Genomic DNA, 19,335 nt, shown 5'->3' on the forward strand with positions numbered 1-19,335 from the left:
GGAAGTGATATGACTGCCCACACTGAACATGGCTATATAAGTCAATGGCCGCAGGCGAGAGTGAAGCTAAACGGAAAGATGGCGGAAGTGGCGTCACTCGGCGCGCCGGGAGGTTAGGAAGGCCGGGTAGGCTTGGGTCGCCGTGGCGGGCGGAGAGACTGCCTCCGGCCCGACCTCGGGTTTCACCTGCCGCGGCGGTGGCTTTAGAGACTCTAGGTATCATTCTTTTGATTTCTTCCCTCGCTGGAGAGTCAAGAGGTGGGGAAAGCTGAGGGAGTGGACTCGGTGGGGGCGGTCGAGGCGACGGCCGCCGTGTCGCGCGCGGGCTTCTTTTCGGGAAGTGGGGGATGGGAGGAGGGTTGGCTGGCGCGCGGGAGGCGGCTGGGGGGCGGGGGGCGCTGCAGGAACGACCGGAGGGAGGCGCGAGGTGCTCGGGGGTTCACGGCCGGAGCGCGCCGGGCCCTGGACGCGGCAGCCGCTGGCCGCTCGATCGGTCCCCCGGCCCAGGGCATTGTTGGGCTTGGGGCCGTTTCCCGGTAATTTCCTCCAAAGCTCGGGGAAAGTGCGGAGGGAAGATTGCGCACGTGCCGGTGACCCGTGGAAGAGGCGTGCCTGCGGCTCGCTGCAGGCGGACCTGGGTGATAACCTCGATAGGACCCGAGGGGTAACCTGGATTCCCCTGACTCCCGGCGTCTTGGTGACCCTGGACCAGTTTCAGTGCCCCGAGCAGCCCTCACACCTTTACGTTCTCTGTAGGTGATGGTTCGAGATGATGGCGTTTTCTGAACCTTTCTATACCCATGAAATCGCTGGGTCAGTCCACAAACCACTTACTAAGTGACTTCCTAGAGGTTGGGAACCGTGCTAAAAGGGGGCATAGGAAGGAAGATGGACTACAGCCCGTGCCTTTCAAACAGTGGGAGCCCCTCGGGGAAGACAGCACGGTCCTGTAAAAGTCCGTACGAGATGCAGACGGCAGTCAGGGTAACTTAGTAGCAGCGGGGAAGTCTCAGAGGGGGAGAGAAGGGAGAGCGTTCCAGTGGTGGGGGATTGCTAGTGCAGTTGCACGGAAAGGGGAGAACAGCAAGGTGGTCACTACAGCTGACCTCCAGAGCCTCTGCAGAAGCAAAATGTTTAGGAAGACTGGAAAGACAGAGGGCAGGTTTCGAAGAGTTTTAAATGAACAGGAATGTATATTTGATCCCAGCGGTAATAGAGAGTCACCGGAATTTATTGATTCAGAGACTGACATGGTTCCTAGCAGCTTGGTGGTTCAGTGGACTGGACCTGGAGGTTCAAATCTGGTCTAAGATTTGTGACCCTGGGCGAGTCAGTTAACTTCTGGTTGCCCAAATCCACCGGAGAAGGAAATAGCAAACCATTCCCGTATCTATAGTACTGGTGTGCTGTGTCCATGGGGTCATGAAGAAGCGGACATGGTCAGACTTGTGCTTTTAGGAAGATCACGTTGGCAGTTGTATGGAGAATGGAGAGATACCTGAGACGTTCCAATTTAGAAGGCTAGCGTAATTCATTCAATAGGGTGGTGGTTGTGTTAGTTGAGAGAAGAGGACAACATATAGAGGAGATAATATGAAGATAAAAGAGACAAGAAATGGAAGGTAGTTGGTTATGTGGGGTTGAATGACTGAGTAGCGAATGTGGTTGGTGTGACTGCTGTCCTCAGTAACAGGGAAGGTTCCGGAAGAAAAGTTGATTGGTGGGGGGAGAAGAAAGGTCTATTTTGGACTTTCTGAGTTTGAGATACCTATGGGATAGCCAATTTGAAATGTCCCGTAAACACTTCTTGAAGCAAGTGGAGCTTAAGAGAAAGAGGAGGGTCAAGTGTTTAGATCTGGGAGTCTTCTACAGTAATTGAATACATGGGAACTGATGAGATCAGCAAGTGAGAGAACAGAGTAATTAGTATTCCTCTGTCCTTTATTTTTCCTTCCTCCCTCTTAAAAAAGTTAGCCTACTTCAGAGGAGCTTGGCCTTATTCTAGATCCTCTCTAACCCTTTCTACTTGTCCAAATTAACTCTCGAACTGGAATGCTGAGGTGCAGGTATAGCGACATTAACATCCCGCTGGGGAACTGATAATTTTTTCAATATACTGTATAATTTAGGAAATAAATGCCACTTCCAAAACTCCATAATCTATGGGTCTTTAGTCTCTATGCTACTGTGATAGCCCAAGTTGAAACACTATCTTAAATTTCTCTATAGTTGTTAACAGATTTTCTCTTGTAGATGCAGAACTTAGCACATGGTAGGTAGGTACTTAGTAAACATTATTGATAGATCATGCTTGTTTGAGTTCTATCATTCACATACTATTAACTACTTCTTAAGTTGAGCCTTCCCCTTAAGAAATCTTTGATCACCAAGAACAGCTGATAAGTAAAATTTATTTTAAATGTTTATGTCTGTACATTTTTCACATATTCAGTTCATATTATATTCCATATCTACTACATGAAAAATACTGTACTAGAGACACATGAGGCAGCTAGGTGACTCAGTGGATGGAGTATTGGACCTGGAGTCAGGAAGTTGTTGTTCTTGTCGCTCTTCAGTCATGTCCCACTCTTCATGACCCCATGGACCATATCACTACAGGCTCCTTTAGTGCTACAGACCACTATCTCTCAAAGTTTGTCCAAGTTCATATTCATTGTTTCCATGACACTATTTATCTGTCTCATCCTCTGCTGTCCCCATTTTCTTTTGCCTCCCATCTTTCCCATCATGAGAGTCTTTTCTAGTAAGTTCTATCTTCTCATTATGTGACCCAGACTATTTAAGCTTAAGCTTCAATATTTGACCTTCCACTGAATAGCCTGAATTAATTTAAGTATTGACTGATTTGATTTCTGTGCTGTCCAAGAGCCTCTCAAAAGTCTTCTCCAGCAGCGCAATTTGAAAGTGTCAATTCTGAAGTGTTCAGCTTTTCTTATAGTCCAACTCTCAGAGCCATACATTACTACTGGAAAAATCATAGCTTTGACTATATGCACCTTTGTGGATAAGATGAAGTCTCTGCTTTTTTAGTATGTTGTCCATATTTGCCATAGCTTTCCTACTAAGAAAGCAAACGTCTTTTAATTTCATGACTACAGTTGCTGTCTGCAGTGATCTTTGAGCCCAAGCATATAAAATCTGACACTGCTTCCTTTTCCTCTCCCTCTGATTGCCAGGAAGTGACCAGACCAGTTGCCAAGATCTTAGTTGTTTTTTTTTTTATGTTAAGCTTCAAAACAGTTACACTGTCCTCTCTCACCCTCATCAAGAGACTTCTTAATTCCTCTTCACTTTCTGCCTTCACAGTGCTGTCATCTGCATATATGAGGCTATTGATATTTATCCCAGTGACCTTAATTCCATTTTTTTATTTCTCCAGGTATTTTTCATGATATACTCTGCATATAAGTTAAATAAATAAAGTGACAATATACAGCTTTGTCATACTCATTTTTCAATCTTAAACCAATCAGTTGCTCCACATTCGGGTCTAACTGTTGCTTCTTGACCCCCATACAGGTTCCTCAAGAGACAAGTGGGATGATCTGGTACTCCCATCTTTGAGAGCTTGCCCCATTTTGTTGTGATTCACACAAAGGCTTTAGTATAGTTAATGAAGCAGAAGTAGATGTTTTTCTGGAACTCCCTTGCTTTCTTCATAATCCAGCAAGTGTTGACAATTTGGTCTCTACTTCTTCTGCCTCTTTGAAAGCCAGCCTGCTTTTCTGATAATTCTCAGTTCACTTATTTCTGAAGTCTAGCTTGCAGAATCTTAAGTATTACCTTACTGGTGTGTGAAATGAGTGCAGTTGCTCAGTAATTTGTACATTCCTTGGCATTGTCCTCCTTTAGGATTGGAACATAAATCATTTTCAATCTAGTGGCCACTGTCAAGTTTTCCAAATTTGCTGGCATATTGAGTGTAGCACTTTAAAAGCATCATCTTTTAGGGTTTTTAATAGCTCAGCTGTAATTCCAGTACCTCCACTAGCCTTATTGTTAGCAATGCTTCTGAAGGCCCACTTGACTTCATTCGGTAGGATATTTGGCTCTTTGGTGATTTGAGATTTTTCTTGTATAGTTCTTTTGTGTATCTTGTCACTTGCTTAATCTCTTCTGCTTGTTAGGTCCCTACCATTTTTTTCTTTTATCATGCCCATTTTTGCATGAAACAGACACTAGCTTTATGATCCTGGACAGGTCACTTAACCTCTATTTGTCTTTATGTGCTAGAGAAGGAAATGCCAAATCACTCCAGTATCTTTACCAAGAAAATCCTGTGGACAGTATGGTCCATGGGATCACGAAGAGTCAAACAGGACTGAACAATAAGGGATACAGAATCTTTGGATTGCCTAATGGACTTTGAACTGCCTAAATGATGGATATCACTTAAGACTCTGGCCTGGGTCCTCTTCTCTTATTTGGCAGTACTATTCCTCTTGCTGATTTTACTTGTTCCCAGAAGTTCCATGGTCACATTTCTACAGAGACTTCTAAGTCTTGGTTATCCATCCTCAAATACCTCTTTTGAGTTCCAGTTTTGTATCCTAAAGTGACTCTTAAACATCAGACATTTTATGCCAGAATGACCTCCCAACACCTGTTGGGATGTTTGATCTGCCTGAAACTGAACTGATCTGTATTCTCCAGGCATCCCAACTTTCCTGTTTTGATGGTGATACTCATCATGTTCTTAGACCTTACATGGAACCTCAGTGATCCTAGCTGCTAAAACTATTTCTCCTCACATTCATTAAGGTGCGAAGTCCTGTCGAGGTTTTACCACCCCAATATCTCTTGCCTCATCATCACTTATACTGCCAACATTATGAGTATTAACTATCCAGTGTGGTATAAGCTATAGTTAGGGTAGTAGTAAATCAAGAGGTGACAACATGAAGGGGTGTGTGTGTGTGCATGTGCGTGTGTATGTATAAAATTCCTATTGTAATATTAAGTAAGAATAAGTTGAGGCAATAGTGAAAGCACTTTTTTTGCACTTTTAAATTTCTCAGGGAGCATAAAAAGCACAAAGTAGTATTATTTTTCCAAACTTGATAGAGTAACTTTTTAGAAATTTCAAATTTAGTGTGAACATTCAACTTATATTAGGATAATAAATTTTAGAGCTGGGGAAAAAACCTTGAGGGATCTCCTAAATTTTTCCGATAAAAGCACTGATGCCCAGAAAGTGTCAAGAACTTGTCTGAGATAGTCAGGAGCAGAGCTAGGATCCAAGACCAGGCTCTGTTACTCTAAATTCAAGTCTTAATATGTGACACTACAAATTTGCAAATGGTTCCTGATATTCTTGCAACAAGAATGCATGTTTTTAATTGAAGGGACCTCCAGTTGGTCCAGGGGCTGTTCCAATATTCAAATTATAAAGAATATTTTTAAATGTATAAATTTTAGCTTGCACAAAAATGGGTGTTTCTCCTTTTTGAAGCAGAAGATAAGTAAGAATTTAAAGGGTATATAGTAACAGATTTAGCATTTCTTTTGCCATAGTAAGGGGCAGATCAAAGAGTTTATCAGCCATTACAGAAACAAAAAGATCTTGGCACACTTCTTAGAATCTTTTCCTTTTAAGCCCAGCTCGATTTATAGTTACCTTATTTCCTAGCTTTCTCTATTATAAGCTTTCTTTGGATATGCCTATATTTACAGTATTCCCCTTCACAGTGTATACACAATCCTAAAACAACTTGTAATCTTTTTCTAAAAGATTAAAAAGAAACAAATAGCAAAATGTATAATTTTTAAATGTATATGTATGCATACTTGAGAAACAATATGGACTATGGGTAAAGAAACAGCCTTTGAGTCATGAAGTCCTAGGTTTAAACGTCTCTGCTTCATGATCATAAACCAGTCAGGTTTTCAGTGTCAGAGTTGCTTATCTGCTTGATTGGAATAGGATGTTCCCTACAGGGATGAGATTGTAGTTTGGGACCAAAAATAACATGTATGCATGTTTGTATGTATATGTGTGTTTATTTTATCAAAATGTATCATTCAACCCTGTGAATCAAGGGTTCTCAACTTGGGTCCAAGAAACTCTTTTAAAAAATATTTTGATAACTATTTCAACATATTTCAATATTGTTTCCTTGTAATCCTGTGTATTTTATTTTATGCACTGAAAAACATCATTCTGAGAAATGGTTCATAAACTTCACCAGACTGCCATAGGGGTCCAGAAAAGATTAAGAACCTCTTGCTTTAAATTACAAATTAACAAGTAGAGGCCACACTTTGTGACTGGTATCTAAAAGAGCAACAGGTTCACAATTGGTGGTTAGTATTTTGGGACTGATAATACACATTGCTTATAACATGCCTTAGAATGCAAAAATTAAATCTTTTTTTATAGAGGTCACAACCTTTATGTGGCATACTTGTCATGCCTAGGTAACATGAGTTAACTGTCACCCGATAATTAATTTAGTCAGATGAGTGACTTTCACACCATAGATTCAGATGAGGTATTATAATGTGTTATTAACATTTTCATAGAAATGGTAAATTTGAAGATATGGGAAGAGTGTGGCACCCCATAGTGTGAGGTGCAGAGGATTACGTTATTGTAATGTAATGTTGGTATTTTGTGAGACATGGTTTTAAGATATTGTTGACTTCACAGTTTCCCTATGTAAGCTCCTGATTTTTTTTCCCCCAAGAGACATCACATTTCCTTGAAGTGGATATAACCTAAAGAGTTTTGAAAGGAGCTAAGACATAAATACTTGTGATGCTTTGAAGGACAAACTGAAGCAAAGGGACCGGAACTCTTTGGTTTGTCTAAGAAGGAAGTGAACATCATGGATCAAAACAACAGCTTGCCGCCTTATGCCCAGGGCTTGGCCTCTCCTCAGGTAATACAGTTGGACCATGGGTAGAAAGCTGCATTGTAAGGGACAGGTAAGAGGGAGGGAAGGGAGGTGAATTGTTGAAATATTGGCATGGATTTGCATTTATTGTTTGAACCTTGTGTTGTTACTGTTTGTTCAGACAACTCCACCAGGTTTTGAATAGAAATTACAAAGGCTTTTGTCATAGTCAGGATTTTATTTTAAACTAGTAAAAGTATTTTTTTTACAATGGGACTACCTAATTTTCAGGTAAATCCTAGAGGTATACCAAATAATCATAGAGTCAGATTTAAAAAACTTGTCATAAATATTAGGTTTCTAGTTTTATCCTTAAAGCCTATATGTTTAAAATCCTAAACCACAGGCCTATTTTTTAAAAAAATCTAGTAGTAATGATTACTTTGCATCAGCTCTAAATGGTGTGTCAATCAGGTTGTTCTGCATGCTGTAAATGTGTTTTTGAACCTTTAAGTAGATAGTTTAATAAAGTAAGCACATGCACATAATATTAGAACTTTTAGTATGTGTTTTTTTTTCCCATTTCTAGTCTGTCTTGTTTCTACCAATATTTTGGGTGGTGGAAACTACTTAATGGAAATATTTTATTCCTTTGAAATAGAAAGAGTTCATACTTTCTGCCCTATGTTGTAGGTAGGAAAAAGTTGTGAATCTCTAGTATCTCTTGGTTATTAGCATGTATAGTCTAGTGGAGCAGAGATAAATAGAAAGTGTGGGTTCTAAACTCCCTTGCATAGCCATTACCTCGTGCTATAAACTTCAGAAAACTGAGACTTGTTTAACTGCAAAATTGAGAATAATTATGCTGTTCTTAACTAGCTCTATATTTGTGAGGATGAAATAATCTACATGAGTATGACTTTAAAAGTTAGAAATAATTTTAGAATTGCAGGATATTCATGTAGATGATGGAAGACTATTCATTTTGCCTTTTTTGTGAGGAGTAGAATTCAACTCTTTTAGGCACTTTTGAATAGAGAATAATGATTTTGGTCATTTTTGAAAGCAATCTCTTTTGTTTTCAGTATCCCAGACTTAGATAGGACCTCAGATCATAAATTTAGGGTTAGGACTGAATGTTAAAATGAGAACATTCTCTTCCCAATATTTTACTAATGTCAAATGCCAGTCAAACCATATACACTCAGCCAAATGCCTGTGTAATTTATTTTATTCTTGTTCTCTACAGGGTGCCATGACTCCTGGAATTCCTATCTTTAGCCCAATGATGCCCTATGGCACAGGACTGACTCCGCAGCCTGTCCAAAGCACTAGCAGCCTTTCTATTCTGGAGGAGCAGCAGAGGCAGCAGCAGCAGCAGCAACAGCAGCAGCAAGCCGCCCAACAGTCTACATCTCAGCAAGCAACACAGGGAACTTCTGGCCAAACCCCACAGCTCTTCCATTCACAGACTCTTACCACAGCCCCTCTGCCGGGCACTACCCCCTTGTATCCTTCCCCAATGACCCCTATGACCCCCATTACACCAGCCACACCTGCATCTGAAAGCTCTGGAATTGTACCACAACTACAGTAAGTCTTTCTACTTCCACCTGCTGAGTTAGTAGAGAAAGTATTTCTTTTGGTGGTTTATTCATTTTTTAAATGTCCGTAGTAATATCTTAGTTAAAACGACTATTTCTTACAAATCTCAAAGAAGCCTCTGTATATGAGCTTTTAGTAAGTGGATTATTTTTTGTATTTTATCTGCCTCTAACTCCCTTTAATTTTGTACTGTATAGAAGGCACTGAATAATTATTTGTTGAATTAAATTGCATGTGTGAACTTGAGATAATGGGATTCAAGAGGGTCCTTTGTTTACTCCCCTGAATAGTCAATAATTAAAATTAACCTACTGATCAGAGACTATTTTAAATATTCTTTCCCCTTCCAGTCCTCCTTTCACAGACAATTTTTTTTTTCTCTTTGGTCAGTGGTAACCCACTTGATCAAGAAAAGGAGACAGAGTTTTTTGTCCTAAATAGAAGACTGTAACATAGAGCCTGAGTCTATCACCTTTTGCCCAGAGATGTTTACTTTAGAAGATAGGTTTGGTCTATCTTATTTACTTGTATTGCTCTAATTTGTGAATAAGTAGACTTTTGTTCTCTTGTGTCTTCTTCATTAATACTAAATTCATTGGTGGTTTTTTAGGCAGAGCTTTCAGTATTCTTATGCAACTGTTACTCCTAGTCCATTCTTTATGTTAGTATATTGTAGTGGTTAAATGATTATGTAAATTATTCTATTTTCTCTTTAAATTGTTTATAGGAACATTGTATCCACAGTGAATCTTGGTTGTAAACTCGACCTAAAAACCATTGCACTTCGTGCCCGAAATGCTGAATACAATCCCAAGGTAAAAGCTGGTTTAACATTCTCAAAATTTTAAATTATATCAGAACACATCTTGTATCACATTTGCAGGTTTCTTTCAATCTCCAAAACAAGACTACAAAACCCAGAATTCTTCTTTTTATATATATAAAGTGATAGTCTTTAAACAGAATATTTTTCAGTGGCTAATAGAAAAAGTTGACAACTGCTCTAAATTATGTTTCTAGCTTAAAGCATAGGTTCACTATAACTTTAGAGAGATCTCCCCTGCCTTTGCTTAAGATGGGTAAGAGAATTGCCACATAGTTTCTACTGGATATTGTGAAATTTAACTAACAAATAAAACTGTTATAGATCATGAGTAAATAATGTTCTGAAAACTCAAATTATTTTTTTCCTCTTAACTTACTTGCCTATCCAAAGAAACTCTCCTAGAGAGATATGTTAAATTTACCTTACCATTGACTAGTCACATGTCAGTGCTAAACATGGAACTTTTATTCTTTCTGTCTTGCATTGACATAATATTTTTAAGCAAAACTGTGCATGTGTGGAATACCAGTGTGGAGACTGCCACTCTTTCCATATATTTGTTATGAATATTGTCTCTGGGGACAGGAAAAAAATTGAAATTCTGCTAAGCATATACTCCCAGGGGGTTAAAAGAAAGGTTCCATATACACCAAAATATCTGTAGCAGGGCTTTTTCTTAGAGCAAAGATCTGGAAACAGTTCTCAGTTGGAGAATGCCTAAACAAATTGTGCCGCATGAGTGTAATGGAATATTATTGTACTGTAGAAATGATGAATATGGTGAACACAGAGAAGTATGGAAAGACACACATGAAGTAATGCAGAGTGAAGTAAGAGGAAAACTATACACAGTGACTACAACAGTGTAAATAGGGGGAAATCAGTACAAAGCAATCAAAAATAAATGTTGCAAAGTCATAGAGAACAGGTTTGGTCCCAAAGAGACATGAAAAGAAACCTTCCCCTGATGCTTTATAGAACTGGGACTGTCACCATGAGTGTGGAACATTGTATATATTATCAAATTTTTTTTTCCAGTATATTGATAGCTTTTGCTTAATTTTTTTTCTCTCTTCCTCTTTTTTCTTTTAAATCCTTGTTATAGGAGATGGATCTTTGGGAGGGGCAGGGATACATGGGGAAATTTAGGCAGTGTTAAAACAAAAGACATTTTTTAAAATTTAACTAAACAAAATATACACTGAACAAATGGGAATTTGAAAAACTGATAATATTCACAGCACTAATATCCTCTAACTAATTGCTGTTTAGCTTCAGAAAGTTCTTTTAGAGTAAGACCTCCAGAAAGGAGCATTGACATTTTGGTAGAATGCTTTGTAAGTCAAGCCCTCCATCGTTTAGTAGAATCACTGTTCAGTAACTGAGGATTTTCTGTGATAACATTTCAGCGTTTTGCTGCAGTCATCATGAGAATAAGAGAGCCAAGGACTACTGCCCTTATTTTCAGTTCTGGGAAGATGGTATGCACAGGAGCTAAAAGGTAGGAGCAAGCATCGCTTTCCTCTTGGTGAACATTTAAGGAAAAGATCATGACCCGGGTTTGGGAACTATTAGGATAAATTAAAAGTTTGCTTTGGTGTTTTAATTGTCTTTCTGTTAGTAAAGTTAGCTTCCAAGCTCTTAGGCTAGTGGTTCTCAAAATTTTTGGTCTCAGGACTCCCTTATACTCTTAAAAATTATTGAGAACCCCAAAGAGTTTTTATTTATGTGGATTCAGTATTTTCCATATTTAAAATTAAAACTAATAAATGTTTTATAATACTCATTTAAAAATAATACCAAACTAATTACATGTTAACATAAATAACATTTTTATGAAAAATAACTTTTCCAAAAAATTTTTAGTACAGAAAATGACATTGGTTTAATATCGGGTTTAATAGAAGACACCTGGATTCTTCTGTCTGCTTCCAGATTCATTCTGTTACCCTTTTTTATTTTGGTTGAAGTATATTAGGAAAATCTAGCCACACAAAGATATGTAGCTAGAGAAAGAATAGGAAACATAGATAATGTTCATTTGTGGTTTTCTAAGTCAATATGCTGCTCCAGGAATTTTTTCTATTTGAGTTTGACACTGGGGTAAAGAAATAGGCAAAGTAAACTTTTTGGATAGAGATAAATACTCCTTTGTTTCATCTTTTCCTTTTAAAAGTGCAGTTCCATAAATATTTTTCTCCACTGCCTTTTTTTTTTTTAATGGGCAGCTAGGTGATGTAGTGGAGTGAAAACTAGGCTTGGAGTCAGGAAGACTCATCTTCATGAGTTCAAAGCTGGCCTCAGATGCTTACTAGCTATGTGACCCTTGGCAAGGCATTTAACTCCATTTGCCTCAGTTCCTCATCTGTAAAATGAGCTGGAGAAGGAAGTGGAAAACTTCTCCAATATCTCTGCCAAAAAAATCCCAAATGGGGGTCATGAAGAGTCAAACATGATTAAACAACAAATATGTTTAAGCCCCTATTGCATATAGGACATGGGCTGCAGAGGAGTGATACAAAATTTAGATAAGAAGCCCTTGTTACCTTAACATAACTTACAGCTTAATAGGGGGTATGATTAAAACATAAGAAACACTTGAACATGCTACATGCATAAAAGAGGTATGAGCAGTGTGCTATCTGAGAGACAGGAAGTGAAGAGGCATCACTAACTGCAAATCAAGAAAGGAAGTAGAATTTGAATTGGACTCTAAGGAATGCATTTAAGTTTCTGAAAAAAAAAAAAAGGAACCACGTGAGCAGAAGGTATGGGGAAAGAAAGCTAATTTAGGAAGGTAGGGAATGGTCCTCCAACTCCAGAGCAGTGTTACTGGAGTGCAATGGTGTGAAATCAGTCTTGAGAGTGAGGCTCTTCAATGCTAGGCTAGGAGTTTGAACTTTACTAAGTAGGCAGAAAGGAATCATTAAAGGTGTTTTAAGCAGAAGAGTAATGTACTGAAATGTGAATTTAAAAGATCAACTGCCCAGTAAAGTATATATTGGGAATGGTGGGAACAAAGCGGAGTGTAACAAAGGCAGAATGCTCATGCTAGGATGGTGGCTGTGGGAACAGAGTTGGAAGTAATGGTGTGGATGGGAGAGATACTGACAGTATGTGGTGACTGATTAGATAAAAGAAAGAAGAGGGAACTTCCAAAGAGAACATTAAGCCTTTGAGTTGTGGGCAAATGGCACTGCTACTGAAAGAAGTAATGAATCAATTGATAAGGTCATTTTTATACAGGTTATATTTGAGTTGTCAATTAGACATCCAAATGGAGCTGTCATATGGGAAATTACTGTAGGTCTGGAATTGAGGAGAAAAGGATAAGGTGTCTATATAGAGGGCATAGTTGAAGCCCAGGGAATGAATTAAATTGCCTATTGAATGAGAAGAGTAGAGAAGAGAACCTTCAGGAACATCACCTTTAAGGACAGGAAAGACTGCTTGGTATAAAGGAAAAAACATTCGAGTTGTAGTGTTAGAAGCAAATTTGAATCCTTTCTCTAACACTTAACTAGCTATATGCCATGGGCAGATCATTTAACTTTCCTGTAGTGTGGAGATAATAATACCAATGGTACTTGCCCCACAAGGCTATTGAGAAGTCTAAATGAGAATGAGGTAGGGAGTCGGTAAGAGTAGACTTATTCTTTCTTCCTTCCTCCCTTTTCCTACTTTCCTTGGAAATTTAGGGACAATTACCAAATAATGTCACAAAGAGTAAAACTGACCACATCTTCATACTTTTTTCAAGGCCAAAGCTTAAGGCAAATTTTCTGATATAGCATTAAAGAACAGTCATGATTTGTTTTTCTTTCCTGTTGTTGGTTGATTACCAGATGACACATTCTGTTTCTTTTATAGTACTTGTTTTTGCTTTATATCATCTTTTGACTATTTGGGGCTAGAAATATTTTTGTGTTTTTTCTCCTCAGTGAAGAACAGTCCAGATTAGCGGCCAGGAAATATGCCAGAGTTGTACAGAAATTGGGCTTTCCAGCCAAGTTCTTGGATTTTAAGATTCAAAATATGGTGGGGAGTTGCGATGTGAAGTTTCCCATAAGGTTAGAAGGGCTGGTACTGACACATCAACAATTTAGTAGGTAAGGAAAAAAGTGTAAGGAATTTGTGTTGGAGACTATGCTTCCAAAATAAATCTAATACTTGTGTAATTGTATCCAGAATTTTAAACTTCTGATTAGTTGCCTGGGTTATCTATAAATCTTCTGCCTTCACCCGCTAATTTTCCAGCTTTTAGTTCACTTCATCAAATCAGAATTCCCTTTCACTGGAATTAATTTGATTTCACTCCTATGGTTTTTGCCCCATCTTTTTCTTTAATATGAAAAGAGATTTGTAGAGTAGGAATGAAAAATAGCCATAAAGGGGACCAAGTCTTTGCATTTCATAAGTGTGGGTAATACTTCTTACTCATCCATAGCAGAAAGTTTTTAGGAAAGTTGTAACTGATTAAAATATCAGATAAGCTGAAGAGACAGTGCAGCAACATTTGCACTGAAATAAGAAACCTTGCTGATTATTAAGGGCAAACTTGCATAAAGCAACATAGCGTTACCATGAATCTTATTACCAGGCAGATTACCAAAGTAGACTTCCTCATCTTTTGATTATAAACTATATATAGATGAAAGCAGTCTGAGAGATTTGAATAGAAAAGTTAATGAAGTTAAAAACTACACAACTAGAATTGAACTTCTTGGAAGCTATGACCCCCAGAAATAACTTATTTATTGAAGATCCACCTTACGGAAATGATTCTGCTTTGTGACCACGTATGAGCAATGCAAGGTGTTGGAAAGCATTTTTGAAAAAATCTCATTAAGGTTCATACCCATTTATTGCCAAAGGCCAGTCATGATTCACATCAACTTTAAAAGGAAGTGTATATGTGTTATTAAAGTATGATGAGGTACTGCAAGTGGAGGCTATCATTGTTTCTCTGATTTATTTAATTTTCACATATGTTCTAATTTTTAAAAGTAGTAAAAATCATTTTTGAAGCAAAAATATTTTTTATTAAATCAGTTATAACTTGTCAAACTAGTTAGGTTTCCCAATCTGTGCCTCATATTTTAAAAATGAATTAGTTAACTAAATTAGAGAAAAACTAAAATTTAGGAAAACTGAATAGCACAGTCATTTCCCAAGAATATTTGATAGATTTTAATTTGTGTCTAATTGAAATCTTTAGCAGGTAACAGAAACATTTTCTTTCATACCATGGACAATACCTGTGCTCGTTGTGAAAGTTTAAAGAAAAGCGTATTTTAGTAGTTTGACAGCTAGAACTTAATGAAAAACATCCTTTCTGTTCGTCGTTACTATCTTTTTTAGTATTATGAATATCTATTAAATGCCACCCCTAAAAAAAAATTCATACTGGTGTAAGGGTGATGTTTTTCCTTTCTTTATATCCCACCCTTAGCAGGGTGCCTGACACCTAGGAAGGGCATAACAAATTATTTTTCACTGACGAACTCCTCTCTGGACATAGAAGCAGAGCTATCCTTATTCCTCTCTCTGTGGCCTCCATCCCATTCTCCACTGGCCTTTTCCCATTTGCATAATACATATTCATATCTCCCTAGTCATAAAAATACCTTCCTTGACTCTCTTCCCCCATATAGCAACTGGCGATATCTCTTCTCATCTGTACACCTAAATTCCTTGGAATATTTATCCATCCTTTTTGCTTTAGTTTTTCCCTTCCTCCTTTGCAGTCTGGTATCCCCACCACTCTATTTGATCTCACAGAGATAATCAGTGATAAACTAATTGGTTGGTTATTGTTCTTTATTGTAGAAGAGGACCCAAATTGATCAGACCAGTATAAGGTTGGGATGCTGTACCATAGGTTGGGCACAAATAGTCCACATGAACATTTGGAGTGAAGATAATATCTAAATTTGTGCATCTCGAGTTTCTTTTGAGCTACTGAAATTCTGCTTTGCTCATAGAGCATAGCCTGTTTCCTACAGGCATGTGATGCTGAGTGGCCTGGCACATAGTAGGCACATTTGTTTGTTCAAATGAAATCATGATCAGATCCTTGGCCTCATCCACAGTGACCTCTCCACATCATTTGTCAATATTGATGACCTACCCCTTCCTATATGGTACTATTAGCTTATTTCACTTTATTTCTTCTGTTTCAGGCAAACTAGAGTGTTCCCTAAACTCAACCGTGTTATTTTCCACTAATGTATTCACTCAAAACTATTCCCATGCCTAGAACATAATTCCTCCTCAATTCTGTCTCCTCAAATCTTTACTTTCCTAAAAGGCTCAACTTTTCCTCTATAGGCCTCATCTAATCTTCATTATTAGTGTTTTTTCTCTCAAATTGCCTTCGTGTTTTTGTGTCCATACATCCCTCCCAATAGAATGTCAGCTTCTGGTGCTTGATAAATATTTGGTGAATAGATGGAATTTACCTTTGTTTTCCTCTCTCACACCTTCTCAATCTCCTTTGCTGACTCTTCATCCTCTGTCCTACTTTTTAATGTGGATATTTTACAAAGACATGACCTTGGCACACTCTTTTACACATCACCACACACGCTATTGAAAGTCTTAACTATCATATCTATCCATATGGTATCCAACAGATTGGCATCTCCATCTGCCTTCAGTACTGAGATATTACTAACACCCCAAACCTAACTTGTCCAAAACTGAGCTCATTGTCCTTTTTTTCTACATTTCCTCTTCCCACTGACTTTACTGTTTCTGTGCGTGACAGCACCATTCATCCAGTCTCCCATGTTGAAAACCTTGGTTTTTATCTTTGAGTCATCCTTCTCCCTTAACTTTTCATATCCAACTGTGAGTCTTGTCCATTCCTCCTCTCCTTTCCTCCCTTCTCTTTTTTCACAGCTGCCTCTCTAGTACAAGTCTTCCTTACTAAGAAATATTTCATGCATCAATCTGGTTGTTTGATTCCATTGCTCAGAAATTTTCTGGGACTCAGTATGATATTCAGGATCCTTCAAAATCTAGTACCACCCTGCCTGGTTTTTAGCCTTCTCTTTCCTGTTACTCCCCTTAATGTGTTCTGTGCTCCACTCAAACTGAATTACCCTTTTTGAATTAAACAACATGCATCTCTGCTCACAAATTTTTAAAAACATTAATTCCATAGGTCTGGGAAGATGATAAAGGCATTTGTGAATAAGTGAATTTAACAGTAACACTTTCAAAAATTTTGAGTACAAATGTAATGAGCAAGGCCTTCAAAATACTGGCTAAAGGGGTAAGTGATCATATGTAGTAACTAACCTTCTTTTTCATTTTCCTTCAGTTATGAGCCAGAGTTATTTCCTGGACTAATCTACAGAATGATCAAGCCCAGAATTGTCCTGCTTATTTTTGTTTCGGGAAAAGTTGTATTAACTGGTAAGTTGGAAGGTGTTTGGCATACTAGAGTTTTAATGGTTGGCCATATGGGTCAGTGATTCATATTGAAAATAATTAGTTACCGATGTGTTAAATGTACTTCTCTCTTAAGTCTACTTGAGTGTAGAGAAGTTTAAATACTTTGTTGTGAAGTTTTGATGCCTTTTGTTTTAAAATCATTAGTTGTTTCCTGCTGCGCCCTTTCCTCCTCCTACCTCCAGAGCACTTTCCTTGTAACAAAGTAGGGGAAAGCCTTAAGCAAAACCATTCAGTACGCTGATCCTCTCTGACAACATATGCCCTCATTCCATAGCCATTGTCCTTCACTCTTACAAAGAAAGGCAGGAGGGGCATTTCCTCGTGTCTTCTCTAACACCAAGATTACTGACAGTGTTTAAGTTCACAGTCCTGTAAGCAGAACTTTCCATAAAGCAGCACTCTGCTTTGCAGCCTTAGCTCATGTTACTCCCCTGGGTAGCATTCCCCAGACCTGTTGGGCCTCCTTGCCTTGGCTCATGATCTTAGTCCTCTTTTCCTTTTGCATTCTCTGCAGTAGGGGTCCTTAACCTTTTCATAACACAGCCCTGTGGCAGTCTGGTGAAACCAGTGGAACCTTTCTCAGAATATTTTTAAATGCTTCAAATATATAGAGTTACAAAGGGAAATCAATTATATTGAACTACAGTTATCATGTATTTTTAAAAAAAGTTTATGAGCCCAACTTAGACACCCCTTCCTTAATGAAGCCTTTCCCTGGTGTTCCTTTGTGGTGATTGCATTTATCACAGATGGTGTTAGTAATGTGTTAAGCGCCTGTTAGGAGACAGGCACGGTACTAAGCACTAGGGAGACAAATATGACAGAGTTTAATCCCTGCGTTCAAGGAGCCTACAGTCTAATGCTGGAAAGCAGTACACAAACAATCTGATGGCGGGGGAGGGGTTTACACCCAGCAGATAGTGGAGAAGTTAAGAAAGTCCAGAATGAGTGAGGGCACACATGCATGTGCAGTGTGTGTGTTTCTGGCTGTCTGCCTGCCTGTCTGTCTCTCACACACAGAATTATTGGAGGGGGAGGGGCACGTTTTCCCCATAACTGTGGCTTCTATTTTACACACACACACTCTTATCACACCGAACGCGCACGCACACACACTCTTATCACACCGAACACAGTGCCCTGCACAGTGGCTACTTAGTGTTTGCTACATTTAAGTAAACTGAATGGATGTTTACAAAATGTGCTTAAACATCTTTCTTTTCTCTGTCATATTCCCTTAGGTGCTAAGGTCAGAGCAGAGATATATGAAGCATTTGAAAACATTTACCCTATTCTAAAAGGATTCAGGAAAACAACGTAACTGTTTTCTCACATTTGTATTTTTTTTTACAAGTTGTCTTGGTACATTACATGGTGTTATTGTGTACAGCACAGAAATGAGATGGACTTTCAGCTGCAAACTGCAACACTTAAGATACTTTTCTAGTGCCTATTTCCTGGCACTGTTGAAGAAACTATTATTTCTTACAGAGAACATCTATGCGGCATTACTGTGAGTTGCTTTTGTGGAGCTGTTTTGGAGCAGCACTGTCCATTTATTTATGTTTAGATTTTAAACACTTTAATCTTCAATTGTAATTCACAAGTTGGTTTAAAAGACAAAAACTGTGTTACTAAGTGTTAAAAACTACTTCCATTGTTGGGGGGGGGGGTTTGTTTTAAACTTTCACCCATAAACCATAATTTTTATATTTGTACCATAAAATGAAACCTTTTTAAAAGTGTTTATTTCTGATTTATAACTTAAAAGGGTTTTGTTTTTGTTTTGTGCCACACATTCCCTTTCCAGTGTTGCAGGACAAAACAGATGTATTACTAAAAGCTTGGCTGTACATATTCTTCTTTTGAGACCAGAACTATCCTATTTCTTCAGAGCACTCTGTACAATAAATGCTGTTTATACAAGTGTGAGAAATTGTTTTAATGTTATCTCACAAGGTTGAGGTGTTCATATTACAAAAAGACAGTATATTAGATACAGCATCTGGTATCATCTCTTCATGTATACTGAATCCAAGTAAAAAGGATTTCCACCTAATCCTAACTGTGCTTGAGCAAAAATTTCTTTTGTGACATTGTTGGCAAATAAATGGCCAGCTAACTTCCAGCAGCATGATTACCCTAAGATACCCTACAAAAATAATTTAGGGTACTTCCCTACAGCTCTGTTAATACAGCCACAATAAGTACCCCCAAGAGTAATTTGTGAACCTTCCATTGAGTCATTGTATCTGAGCTAGGAAGGGTTTTAGAGACAATTGTCCAATCTCCTCACCACAGGAAGAAAATAAACCCCGAGAGACAAAGGGTCCCAGCTACACATGGAAGATAATTGAGTTTGATAAGCATTTACATTGTACAAACCTTCATTTGTACAATATGGACATAGGTGTTTAATAAATGCTTACTGAATGAACTGTTACTCTACCAAAAAGAGCCTTCATTGGATGGACTTAAATTTTTGTACCACAGTAAAGTTTTCCCATGCAAAATGGTATTCAAATAGGCTGGGATGTATAATCTTGTCACGATGAAATTTGAGGTTATTAATACTCTTAAATA

General features: G+C 38.3%; 1 protein-coding gene across 4 annotated transcripts; it reads left to right on the plus strand.

The window, feature by feature from the left end:
* The first annotated feature begins 39 nt into the window (after window positions 1-39).
* TBP (TATA-box binding protein) lies at window positions 40-18,688 on the plus strand. 4 transcript variants are annotated; one of them, XM_072643961.1, is made up of 8 exons: window positions 40-258; window positions 6,713-6,905; window positions 8,110-8,453; window positions 9,193-9,280; window positions 10,701-10,792; window positions 13,233-13,400; window positions 16,619-16,713; window positions 17,994-18,688. In XM_072643961.1, exons 2-8 carry the CDS (start codon window positions 6,852-6,854, stop codon window positions 18,071-18,073), a joined length of 921 nt encoding a protein of 306 aa, XP_072500062.1. In that variant the 5' UTR covers window positions 40-258; window positions 6,713-6,851; the 3' UTR covers window positions 18,074-18,688. The 4 variants fall into 4 exon arrangements, with proteins under 4 accessions (XP_072500062.1, XP_072500061.1, XP_072500060.1 ...); XM_072643960.1 differs by having other exon boundaries at window positions 63-216; XM_072643959.1 differs by lacking the exon at window positions 40-258 and adding an exon at window positions 373-752 and having other exon boundaries at window positions 6,711-6,905.
* Window positions 18,689-19,335: the final 647 nt, after the last annotated feature.

The sequence above is a fragment of the Notamacropus eugenii genome, chromosome 2 (genome assembly GCF_028372415.1).
Source record: "Notamacropus eugenii isolate mMacEug1 chromosome 2, mMacEug1.pri_v2, whole genome shotgun sequence".
NCBI classification, from domain to species: domain Eukaryota; kingdom Metazoa; phylum Chordata; class Mammalia; order Diprotodontia; family Macropodidae; genus Notamacropus; species Notamacropus eugenii.